This window comes from Lissotriton helveticus, chromosome 9 (assembly GCF_964261635.1).
Source record: "Lissotriton helveticus chromosome 9, aLisHel1.1, whole genome shotgun sequence".
NCBI classification, from domain to species: Eukaryota; Metazoa; Chordata; class Amphibia; order Caudata; family Salamandridae; genus Lissotriton; species Lissotriton helveticus.
In genome coordinates, this window is record NC_136070.1 from 135,479,187 (window position 1) to 135,491,996 (window position 12,810).

Here is a 12,810-nt window from a genome sequence, read left to right on the forward strand (position 1 = left end):
GAATGATGGATTTAACCAAGATCTTTTGACTGGGGGTGAATGTTTTGATTTGTTCTGCATTCCGTCCATCAATTGTGTGTCTTTTGCTTTCTCGCCCTAAGTGCACCAGGTATGCCCAGACATGGGTCCTGGGCTCACTGTGCCACTGGAATCAAGCTATCCTGGCTGAAGAGGGGTGAAACCCCGAAACCGATCCTAGGATGGTGGTTTCCGGTTCAGGTTGGACTTGGCTTGGCAGTTCGGGCTGGACTGTTCCCATGAGGCACAGGATCAAGACTGATTTGCATATGGCCAGGTCTAAACTGGGGTGGCATGGTGAGCAAAAGAATGATGGATTTAACCCAGATCTCTTGACTGTGGGTGAATGTTTTGATTTGTTCTGCATTCCGTCCCATCAATTGTGTGTCTTTTGCTTTCTTGCCCTAAGTGCACCAGGTATGCCCAGACGTGGGTCCTGGGCTCACTGTGCCACTGTAATTAAGCTATCCTGGCTGAAGAGGGGTGCAACCACGAACCCGGTCCTATGATACTTGTTTCCGGTCCAGGGAGGACCTGGCTTGGCAGTTCAGGCTGGACTGTTCCCATGAGGCACAGGGTCAAGACCGATTTGCATATGGCCAGGTCTAAACTGGGGTGGCATAGTGAGAAAAGTAATGATGGATTTGACCCAGATCTCTTGACTGGGAGTGAATGTTTTGATTTGTTCTGCAATCTGTCCATCAATTGTGTGTCTTTTGCTCACCTCTACTTTGTGGTTAGCCATTAGAGTGGATGGCAATAAGGTTCTGTGCCCTGAAATTAGCCTAGAGACCCATTACGATGGACATTCTAGGTGGGGTTAATCCCTGTGGTAGGGATCTCTTTGTGGGATTCCAATGGGATTACAGCCCTCAACCAAAAACTGCAACTCCTGAACTGAGGAGAATTTACAAGTATGTGCCATTTTCTTTGCTGTAAAATATTTGCTGGAAACACGGATTCAGTGGAACAAGGCAAGGGAAAATTGCACTTGGGCAGCACTGATCTGCACACACCCACACTCAAGGCACCAGCACTGTCCCAATGCCCACACCTGTTAATGCTCCTCTGAGTTCTCTCCTAGTTGGACAGAGAACTTGACCCTGATCTGGAGATTTCATAACACTTAGGGAACCTAGGAGGTAATCAGATACACATTGCTGCTGGGCATGGCGTGGACTTTGAATCTGTATAGTACTGCTTTCTATTTTTTGCTTGTTTTTATTGCTTTATGTTTTTTATGTTTCCTGATGCATGTTTAAGGGCACTTAAGCTACCTTCGGATAGATGTACGCGCTCTATCAATGTCTTCTTTCGTAACACCTCTAACCCCTGATGGCAAAGAGCACTGTATGGATGAACAGAAGAGAAAGTTCAACATATTAACATATATGACTGTTTTGTTATGTGTGTTATTTCTTTGGTGCCTGATCTTTTTTGCTCTTGTTCTAGAATAATGAGGAGCTGGAAGTGGAGTTTTACATTGAGAAAAGGTAAGTCCCTGTTGCCATTAAAGCCTCTAATTTACTTTGAAGCCAACTCACAATCCTTACTCCAATGTCAGCAAATAGTACTTTAGGTAGGTGATGCCACAGCCAACAAAGCACTTCTTAATGGAAGTGGACAAGCAATGTAGGATGTCGTACCTTCTTTTGGAATAAGTGCATATGAAAAGGTGGCAGGAACCTGCTTTGGATTGCTGCGACGACTCAAACTCATCTTGGGCTTCTTCGATGCCCCTACTAGGCAGATCATCATCCAGGCCCTGGTTATGCCAAGACTCGACTACGCTAGTTCACTGTATCTGGGTGGGAACAAGACTGAAATACAGAGGCTACAGAGAGTCCAGAGTGTGGCCGCAAGATCTCTCCTCGGTCTGCTTGGAGCCTGTTCAGTGACTAACGCCATTCGCCACCTCCACTGGCTGCCAGTGGCTAGGCGAATCGAGTTTAAGGCCCTCTGTATAGCCTGTAAAGTCCTGAAATTTGCATTGCCGAACATCTTGACTGACCTGCATCTACCCTATGTCGCCTCCCGCCAGCTGTGCTCAATGGGACAACACCTGGTGGTGGTCCCCCGAGTCAGGAGGGTTCGTGCCGGAGGTCGTTCCTTTCGGAACAGAGCAGCCATCCTTTGGAATTCGCTGCCGGTCCACATTCGGGGGCTCAATAATCACCTCCAAATTCAGGAAATCCATAAAAACCTTCCTTTTCCCCTCTCCATAGGTCCTCCCGAGTCCCCTTCTATCTTGGTCACCTGATTGCTGTTTAGTTCCGGGCCGCCTCTTTGCTGAGGCAGCTGTTGTGCTTTATAAACCCGCTAACAAAGTACAAAGCCTCACAGTGCTTCGGTTTCGAGGTCCTATTGACCGTTTCAGATTTATTACCATTGTTGGGGAAAGGGATGGCACCATGATCCAGTTGAGGCTTTGCTTGTGATATGTTACAGGTCCTCCTCCCACCTAATAATGGTCAGTGGTTAATTTGTGAAAAAATAAGTCCCAGAGCCCTCATCAGGAGGACTCTGGCACTTAATAACACAACTATTAACTATCACACTCTTGCAAGTGTGACTGCATTCTATTCCATGCCCGCAAAGTATTAGAATGGCTTGGGTGGCAGATAGTCAATGTTAATGTATATTGAATAATAAACACTTATGCTTATACCTAAAGTAGGCAGACAACACCACCATGTGGCAGACTGTGATAAGCGCCGGTGCAGAGCACTGGAAAGCACCAGCTCTAATTAAGCACTGACAATGGTTATAAATTATATTTTACGCTCTGCCTTTCTCCTGACTGAGAATCAAAGTGGGGTGCACGTGTGTTGTTTATTTACCTCTTACCTCAGACTTCTACTCTCATCATCGTTTTGTCATCCCTTTAATATCACATTTTCTTTATAAGTTCCCAACAAAACCTGCCCTACAGAGTGGTTCCTTTACTCTCTCTCCCTGGCTTCTGTTTATCCTGAAGTTTCTAAAGCTATGAGGCTACTTTACATTAACACAAATGACGCAATTTCTGTTGACTGTTTCTAGGTTATACCGACAACTGCTTCCCCTGTCTTAAATGTATAAAGATAGCAAGCAGTGAGAGGTAATAAAGTTACTTCTGTTGTTTAAGTTTAAGGACCAATGTGTTCAAATAATTGCCGCTGTGATTATTCATTGCTCAAGATACTTTTAGGTATGGCTTGGCAGCGCCTGTTGTCTCTGCCCTTATGTAATTAAAGCGTACAGCAGCCTAACAGGAAGAGGGTCTTTGGCTTCACCCATACACTCATTCCTTTGAGTACATTTGATTGGGCAGAGGTTGTATGCATCAGCTGATGAAGAGTGCCTCTATTGCACTTCTTGCTATCTGGGATGTATGCTCAGCTCAGCAGGCCTGAGCTGGGTATGATTACAAACCAGTGAAGAAGGCTATCGGTATGACCTTCAGCAAATACATTAACTGTTTGTATTTATTGTGAAAAGCATATAGCATTGAAGGGAGATAGTCACAGCACTGTGTTAATGCTGTAGAAAGGTATCTTATTGCATGAAGTCCCTTATATTGACACAGTAGGCAATAGGTTTGGTGTTGATTATCCCTCTGGCAAATCCCTGAGATAGAAGCTTTTCACAGTGATAATCGTTGTTAACTTACAAGAGATTGCATATTGTTTTGCTAATTGAAGTTTTGTATTTAGTTAATTTTTATGTCTTTATGCCTCATGTACGCCTTATGAATTTGCTTTTGCTCATTTCAGTGAATCTATTTGGGTATGGTGACAAGACACTGATAAAGGCTGTAGGACTTTTTAGTTCATTTGGAAAAGCTATGTGAAATGACAAAGCACTGTCCTGTTTGTAATGAAGTTTGTCAAAGGCAGTATATCTAGCTGACTTATTATGAAAACATTCATTAAACCTGACAGGCTCTAAGTAAGGATTGTTATTTCCTCCTGTTTAAGCCTGCAGGCAGATGTTACAGAATCACACAGATTACTGTAGGCAAGGGTTTTATTATCCGTTGCCCCCTCTGACAAACCTTTGAGGATGAAGATTTGTATTGTAATAATCCTTTTTAAAGTTTTTAGAGAGTGTAAATGTAAATGTAAATGTGCTGGACTTGTAAAGCGCACAGCTGCCCGTAAGCGTCCCGGCGCTTGCTTAGGGAACCCGTCCTGGTATTCCCCTGTGAGAAACCCTGGCAGGGTGTCCACAAGGTGAAAGCCAGGCATCCCGCCGCGAGGGGCCGTAGTGGAGATTAAGCAAGCTATTGCCCAGAGTCGCAGAGTGTGACCCCGTGAGTTGAGTAGGCACCAGAGCGAGAATTGTCGAGTCCGTGGAATTTTGAGCCCGAGATCCGTCGAGGCAGGGAATCGAACCCTGGTCCACGGTCGATCTCAGCTTCCGGGTCTGCCGCCTCTAACCACTGAGCCACGCTTCTCCAGAAGAGAGGAGTTGTATATTGTTGTAACAATTGAAATAGTGTAAATATTTGTAATTTAATGACTGCATGCCTGATGATTTCCAGTTTATGTTTAATACAACAGGATTAAGTTATTTATGGTGAAAAGCCGATGATCAAGGCAATAAACTAAATCTGTTTATTATATACATATACTACAAAGCCATTAGGTCGACATTTATATTATGGAAAACGCATGTTAAAGCTATCGGGTGTTAATTGGTAGACTATTATTGCACCGTGTTAAAAGCTGGAGACAGATATTTTGTTGCATGAAGTCTCCCAGATTACCACAGTAGGCAAGGGTTTTGGTGTTGGTTGCTCTGTCAGACAGACCCTGGAGATAAAATATTTTCACTGCGATAATCCTTGCTACCCCGTAGGAGTTTTTTTAAATTGTTTTGTCAACTGGTATTTTGCACATATTTTTTGTTTTATTGGCTGTATGTATTGTGGTTGCCTTGTGGGATAGCTTATGCTCAATACAGTAGAACAGAGTTGGTTATGGCAACAAGTCAATGATAAAAGCTTAAGGCCTGATGGGTTTTCAAATTCAAATTTCAAAGCTTTATTCGACAGCATGTCATAAAAGCATTACACCACATTACACCCTACAATAAATAAATACTACACTTCGTTTGAAAATTACTCATATTAAGAACATATTAAATTAGGCTGTCTTGTACAATTTAAAACAATTCATAGTCATAAATTAAATCCATTCAATATAGCTTTTGGATAAAATTGGATCATACAAAATTCAATGGCACTAGTTCGCTAGGCATCAGCGGAGCGCTGAATGTCACGGGCACGTAAGGTCCATGCCCACCCCAAACATTTTGCAACTGCTATAACTAAGCAGGGAGTGCAGTCTGATCAATCAATCAATCATGGACATTTATATAGCGCACTACTTACCCGGAGGGTCTCAAGGCGCTTGGGGGGGGGGGGTGCCGCTACTGCTCGAACAGCCAGGTCTTGAGCTTCTTCCTGAAGGAAAGGTGGTCTTGGGTCAGGCGCAGGTTGGTCGGGAGGGAGTTCCAGGTCTTGGCGGCCAGGTGGGAGAAGGACCTTCCTCCTGTTGTCGATCTTCGGATGCGGGGTACGGCGGCGAGGGCGTGACTGGCTGATCGGAGGTGGCGTTTGGGAGCGTAGAAGTTGATGCGGTTGTTGAGGTAGCTCGGGCCTTGGTCGTGTAGGGCTTTGTGTGCGTGGGTGAGGAGACGGAAGGTGATTCTTTTGTTGACGGGGAGCCAGTGCAGGTCTCTCAGATGTCCGGAGATGTGGCTGCGTCGGGGGATGTCGAGGATGAGTCTGGCTGAGGCGTTCTGGATCCGCTGGAGTCTCTTCTGGAGCTTGGCGGTGGTTCCGGCGTAGAGGGCGTTGCCGTAGTCCAGTCGGCTGGTGACGAGGGCCTGGGTGACCGTCTTCCTGGTCTCGGTGGGGATCCACCGGAAGATCTTTCGTAGCATGCGCAGGATGTTGAAGCATGACGAGGAGACGGCGTTGACTTGCCTGGTCATGGAGAGGGAGGAGTCCAGGATGAAGCCCAGGTTGCGTGCGTGGTCTGTCGGTGTGGGTGCGGAGCCCAGGGCGGGGGGCCACCAGGAGTCGTCCCAGGCGGAGGGCGAGGAGCCCAGGATGAGGACTTCCGTCTTGTCTGAGTTCAGTTTCAGGCGGCTGGTCGTCATCCATTCGGCTACAGCTTTCATCCCTTCGTGAAGGTTGGCTCTGGAAGCGGCGGGGTCGTTGGTCAGTGAGAGGATCAGCTGGGTGTCGTCGGCGTAGGAGATGATGTTCAGGTTGTGTTGGCGTGCGATGGGCGCGAGGGGGCTCATGTAGACGTTGAAGAGGGTGGGGCTCAGCGAGGATCCTTGAGGGACGCCGCAGATGACTTCGGTGGCCTCTGACTTGTACGGTGGTAGACAGACTCTCTGTGTTCTTCCGATTCAAGTATTCTTAGCGCCTCAATACCACTGCGTGTGCCCAAATTGAAACACGCAGGTTTTAGCCACCTTCGGCGAGGGTTTGTGTACAAGGGGCATACAAACATCAAATGAGAAATATTCTCAGGCGTGGTTTTACAATGATGGCATTTGTCACTTCTAGTTGGAGACCATTTGTTAGTAAATATATTTAAAGGAAGGGTACCAATTCTAAATTGAAAATACAGTTTCCTATCAAACGGCCGTTCAATAATGTCCCAAAACGGCTCATAAGATGGTAAGGACTTAATATCAAGAAAACGTTCCGACAGCCCAGTAACGGGACTATTGCTATAGCCAGGCGACCAGATCATTTCCCAGTACGTTTTTTTCAAAGATACCTTTGATGGGAACCCTGTATCATTCATGCTATTCCATAGATGACCCAAATCCAGTTTGGCTAACAAACCCCTTAGTTCCTTCAGCCACGGAATATAATGAAAACGATCTGCCCCAGTAACATCCCGTAGGGCAGTAGCATAATGGGACAATTCGGGGGTCGTCATTAGCCTCCTCCAATATAACAGCGGGCGCAGCCGTGCCAGATCCTCTATTTTCTTTCTCCCCAGATCGTAGGTTATTGGAATGGTTGGAGTACTTTGGGGGACCCCAACTAGGCTGCGCAGAAATCTATTCTCTGCCAGTGTTAGCTGCTTTAAATTGGAAAATCCCCAGAGTTCCGACCCATACAGGGAGGCACTCACTGCTTTCATATTGTACATTTCCAGGGCAGGACTAATTAGTTTTGTCATTGACGCTTTATGTTTGTTTAATATTGCGCCCGCATTTTGATGGAATTTCAACCCTGCCATATCAGTATGGTTTTTCCATCCCATATTGCTTTGGAGTAAAATTCCGAGGTATGTGAAAGATTCTACCTCTTCTAGGGGTGATCCATTAAACATAATTTTCCCCTTGAAGGTTTTTCGCTCGTTGAGGCACATAAACTTAGTTTTTGATGTGTTTAATTCAAGGCCGCGCATCTGGCAGAACTCGCCAAATGCGTTGACTGCCTTCTGTAGCCCACTTGGAGTTCTAGAAACTATCAACGTGTTGTCCGCAAACATGAGAACCGGAACGCGTGCGCCTGCCAAAACAGGAGCATCGGTGGGGGACTGGCTCAGATGGTCTACTATGCCATTGATGTAAATAGAAAACAGTGTGGGTGCCAAGACGCACCCCTGCCGAACACCACGTTCGACAGGGAATGGGTCGGTCACCTCACCCTGATCCCCCCACCTAATTCTGGCGTAGTTGTTCTCATGTAAGCGGACGATCAACGTTAACAGTTCAGGGCTCATCCCAGCATCAGCAAGCACCCTCCAAAGTTTGTTACGGGGAACTAGGTCGAATGCTGACTTTAAGTCAACAAAAACAGCGTAAAGAATCCCCTTAGATAAGGTCACGTTCCTCCAATAGAGAGCAAGAAAATAGAAAACTTGATCAATTGAGCTCGTGCAAGGGCGAAAGACAGCTTGATAAGGTGACAAGATTTCGTTTTCTTCTACCCAGGATTGTAATTTATTTTGCACTAACCGTCCTATCACTTTTTGTACAGAATCAATAAGACTGATAGGTCTGTAGTTGCCTGATAGAGCTTTGTCCCCCTTTTTAAACACCGGGATTATTTCAGCGCCCAACCATGAATCCGAAAAGGGGTCCCCCATGGCCACTGAATTTGCTAGCCATTCAAGGTACTGACTCCAAGTTGCCCGATCGCTCAAAAATATGTCGGCTGGTATCCCATCCATGCCAGGAGCCCTGCTACCAGTCACGCAATCCAATGCTATACTAACCTCCTTTGCCGTGAATGGCTGGTGAAGATAGAATACTATTGGGGGTGCTGTGTGATCGCCTATGGTTTGATCACGAGCATATTGAGGTCTAAAAAAATCAACCCATTGGTCTTTTGCTACATTGTTTTTTGGCGTTTCAGCTCTCCCTCCTCTATCCCACTTGACAAGGGCCCAGAAGCGCTTTTGATCTTTTGCCATACAAGCGGATTTTAAATCCCGCCAATAATCCTCATCCCATTGCCTTTTGGCTGCTTTCTGGGCCTTCCTATATTTGTATCTTGCCTCTTTTACTGCCTGGTTGTTCCTTGATCTAAGTTGAATACCTAGATTTCTACGAGCTAATCTACAGGCCTGATTACACCACCCCATTACGGGAGGATTTTTATTGGCGTTTGCAGGTTTTATAGACTTCTTGAAGTACCCTTGGAGCTTAACAAAATTTTTAGTATGGGCCTCTAACATGAGAACCGGAAAGTTGGGATTTTTACTAAATAGGTTTATATTTGCTACTTCTTCAACAGCCACCTTTTTAAGGGCCTCCAAACTCACCGGGTTCTCGATCACTCTCTCCCATTTTATATGCCTCAGATTATTCGAGGTTCCGATATCCAGGGGAACCATTCTACCCCCTTGCCTTGTTTCTCTTAAGCCCTCACAGGCTAAAAATTCTATGCAAAGCGGGTTATGGTCACTTTCCAACTTATTGCTTACCCTCATATCGAACAGCCTGTGCCATTCCCTAATATCCACAAGGAAATAGTCGATTCTACTCGAAGACCTCCCATTATCAAAAGTATTGGCTCCCTGTCGATCGGAAGGCGTGCGACCATTCGCTGCTCTCAATCCTCTCACCAAACATAAGCTCTTAAGTTGAATGGCCGCTGCTGACCATCTTCGTATCCCAGGTAGCTCCAATTGAGGCACACCCCACTTACTGTCCTCTTCTGCAGCCAAAAATTGGTCCTCCTGTCCCAGCGGTTCGAATGTGGTATTAACATTGCCCCCTACCATTATTGATGCCGGGGAAGTAAGCAGCTCAAGTTCACGATCTAAGGTTGCAATTACTTCCGAGGTCTGTCCTCCTACAACCCCCCTAGCATAGATGTTGAAAATGACCATTTCCTGCCCATTAGGCCATATTATATTTACGGAGAGGATAGCAGTTGATGGTGAATTCCTAAGCCTGATTTTGCAATGTAAGGACTGACGAACCCAAATTATTAGTCCACCAGACGGGCGCCCTTTGGGATTTTTCGTGGCCAGCACATGGAAGCTTAGGAACCCAGCACGATGCACTGGGATCAATGCCCAAGTTTCTTGAAATAAAATGACATCGTATTGGTCAATAAATTTGCACCATTCTGGAGACACCAATTTATTAGAAATTCCCGCTAGGTTCCATGGAAGGATAAGCAACCTAGCCCCCACTACAGAGGGGCATGGCAGGTCTTGGGATGTTAAAGGATCTAGGATTGAACCCACCTCTCCTCTTTGAGGATGAAGATTTGTATTGTAATCCTTTTTAAAGTTTTTAGAGAGGAGTTGTATATTGTTGTAACAATTGAAATAGTGTAAATATTTGTAATTTAATGACTGCATGCCTGATGATTTCCAGTTTATGTTTAATACAACAGGATTAAGTTAGTTGTGGTGAAAAGCCAATGATCAAGGCAATAAACTAAATCTGTTTATTATATACATATACTACAAAGCCATTAGGCCGACATTTATATTATGGAAAACGCATGTTAAAGCTATCGGGTGTTAATTGGTAGACTATTATTGCACCGTGTTAAAAGCTGGAGACAGATATTTTGTTGAATGAAGTCTCCCAGATTACCACAGTAGGCAAGGGTTTTGGTGTTGGTTGCTCTGTCAGACAGACCCTGGAGATAAAATATTTTCACTGCGATAATCCTTGCTACCCCGTAGGAGTTTTTTTTTATTGTTTTGTCAACTGTAATTTTGCACATATTTTTTGTTTTATCGGCTGTATGTATTGTGGTTGCCTTGTGGGATAGCTTATGCTCAATACAGTAGAACAGAGTTGGTTATGGCAACAAGTCAATGATAAAGGCTTAAGGCCTGATGGGTTTTCTTAAAGGAGTTATATCAGATGCCATAGGTTTAAACTGTTTATTATGAAACTTTATGACAAAGGCAGTACATCTTACCTATTTATTATTAAAAGCCTATGTTAAAGCAAATATTACACTGTCTTAAGGTGTTTTATTATGTGGAATCTCAGTGATTGCCTTAATAGTCAAGGGTTTTGCTGTTGGTTATTTGATACATTCTACGGAACATTTGCACTGTGATAATCCATGCTAGACCCTCGGAGGAGATCATGACAAGTGAGATATATCTTGAAGAGGGACATCTACAGGGGATTGGGCGCAGGCCCAGTGGCTAATTCCCATTGCTCATGGCCAGAGGCTCTCCGACGAGGGGTGAGGGGTGGGTACAGGGCAAGAAAGTCACTTAAAGGTGTAATTTATAGTAACTGCAGATACCAGAATTACTAAATATAAACTCAGAAAAAAGTCTTGAGATCATGCCCTTTGGCCATCCGAAAGAAGCTAAAAACGTGGCTTTTTTTTAGCTAGCTGTTTCTGCATCCTTCTATTACGGCTCTCACTGTTTATGCTGAGCACCAACACTCTTGGGAGTAACAGTTGAGCTGTACACGTTCCCTTTACATTACATTACAGGTGTTGAAATGAGTAAAGAAATTCTGTAAAACAAAAACACTGAAACATGTCAGTTATCATTTAAACAATTAACTATAACTTGTGCTCTAATCCGGCACTGCTTATGACTTCACATATTACCGCACTCATGACATTTTAAATAACATAATTGTTGACTTCACTCATTAGATTCAAACTACAATATTGCTCAAAATACTAATAAGTTTTGCGGTCCCCCTGGTTATATAAGATCATATGCAGTGCATGATGGTGGCGCAAATTATAGTTAATTGTTTAAAATATACATGGCATATTTCAGTGATTTTTTTTAACATTAGCTCGTGACTCATTTGAACACAACTATAATGTCATTTTAACATTTGGTTTCTTCAGTAAATATATACAGACATATAACAGCAGAACTCAAGGCAGAACTTCAGTAATGCACCAGAACGTAGCAGGTGCTCAGTAAACAGGAGTACTGCCAAACTCATGCTAGGCAGCAACAAAGCATCTGCAGGGGATAGCACTAAAAAGACACCAGCACTCCAGGATATACTGCACACATTATGCCTTTCCACTACCCATAATCAGACAGAGGTGACATGTTTCGGCTTGAAGAATCTTGATAACATCAATCACCATATTAAGTGAGTAACATTTGTACAATTGAACTCACATGACCACACATAAACAAAATACTTTGAGTCAACAAGAAGGATTTAATACAAGTCCTAATCATCATTTATCATCAAACACAGCTTGCGTCATTTTACAGATGATCATTGCATATTGATAAGTCTGTATCATGCTAAAAACGATCCCCTGATGAAGAATAGAAAATCCAAGTAAGCGACTTATAATATAATATAATTAATCATTTGCAATTCATCATTCAAACCCAACTAGACAGGTCACATAGAGGTGTAACATATAGTTACCATAAACAGCAGAATTACTAAATATGAGCTCAAGAAAATGTATTTAATGTTGAGTCCAAAAAGATTTGATTTAATAGCTCAATTGGTTCGATCTATACAATACTCCAGTGTGTGGACAGAAGATCTACAAATGTACAAAAGAAAACACATATGTAAACAGACAACCATCAGGAAATTGAACAAAAGTTTATAGGAAAAGTGTACATACAATTTTCATAGGTGTATGAACAGTTCTTCATCATTGTTGAGTTCATCAGGTTGCTTACGTTCAAACATTTCAGGCTTTTCGCTGTGTCCCAATTCTATGCTAGTAAAGGGACAGTTGCCATGGCAAAGTACTTCACACCACCACATTTAACAGCACATGAAAATACCTGGATACAGGATATGAAACATCTATTTACTTAATAGCCCCAAGGTTCTGGGCGTTTTTTTAGGTGTACCTGTGAAATGGTGACCTCATTATATATCTTAGTACACAAACAGGTCAAAACATAAACTGCATGATCGATTTTGCAGAAGGTACTTTTTAAAAATATTCATATGTTTAGCAGTAAATGGGTTAGTATAAAAAGTCTTCCCAACCCCATACTTGCAGGATTTGCATTTAGTGCAACAATGGAAACCTGGGATGCCTTTCAACCACATTCCCTCCTGTTGTGCATTCCAAAATTCACTTTTGACCAATCTATCATAAAGATATCTTCTAAAGGTTTTAGACCGTTTTTAGGTACCAAAGCACTAACAACTGGATATGTTTTTGACACTTTCCAATATTTATTCATTATCTAAAATATAATGTTATGATTTGTGCTAAACAGTGTTGAGATCTTTTCCACATTCACCATCTTTTTTTAATTCTTCATATTCTCAAAGCCACAAAGAAATGTCTCCCTAAGCTGCTGTTTAACGTAATTAATC

The 12,810-nt window shown here is 43.4% G+C and overlaps 1 protein-coding gene across 2 annotated transcripts in view; it reads left to right on the plus strand.

Moving 5' to 3' along the window:
• The window catches only part of PLA2G4F (phospholipase A2 group IVF), a 341,301-nt gene that overhangs the window by 83,446 nt on the left and 245,045 nt on the right, over positions 1–12,810 (plus strand). For both annotated transcript variants that reach the window (XM_078659639.1, XM_078659638.1), the window contains exon 5: positions 1,471–1,511. In XM_078659639.1, the coding sequence (XP_078515765.1) occupies positions 1,471–1,511 (41 nt within the window). The remainder of the gene's footprint in view (positions 1–1,470; positions 1,512–12,810) is intronic.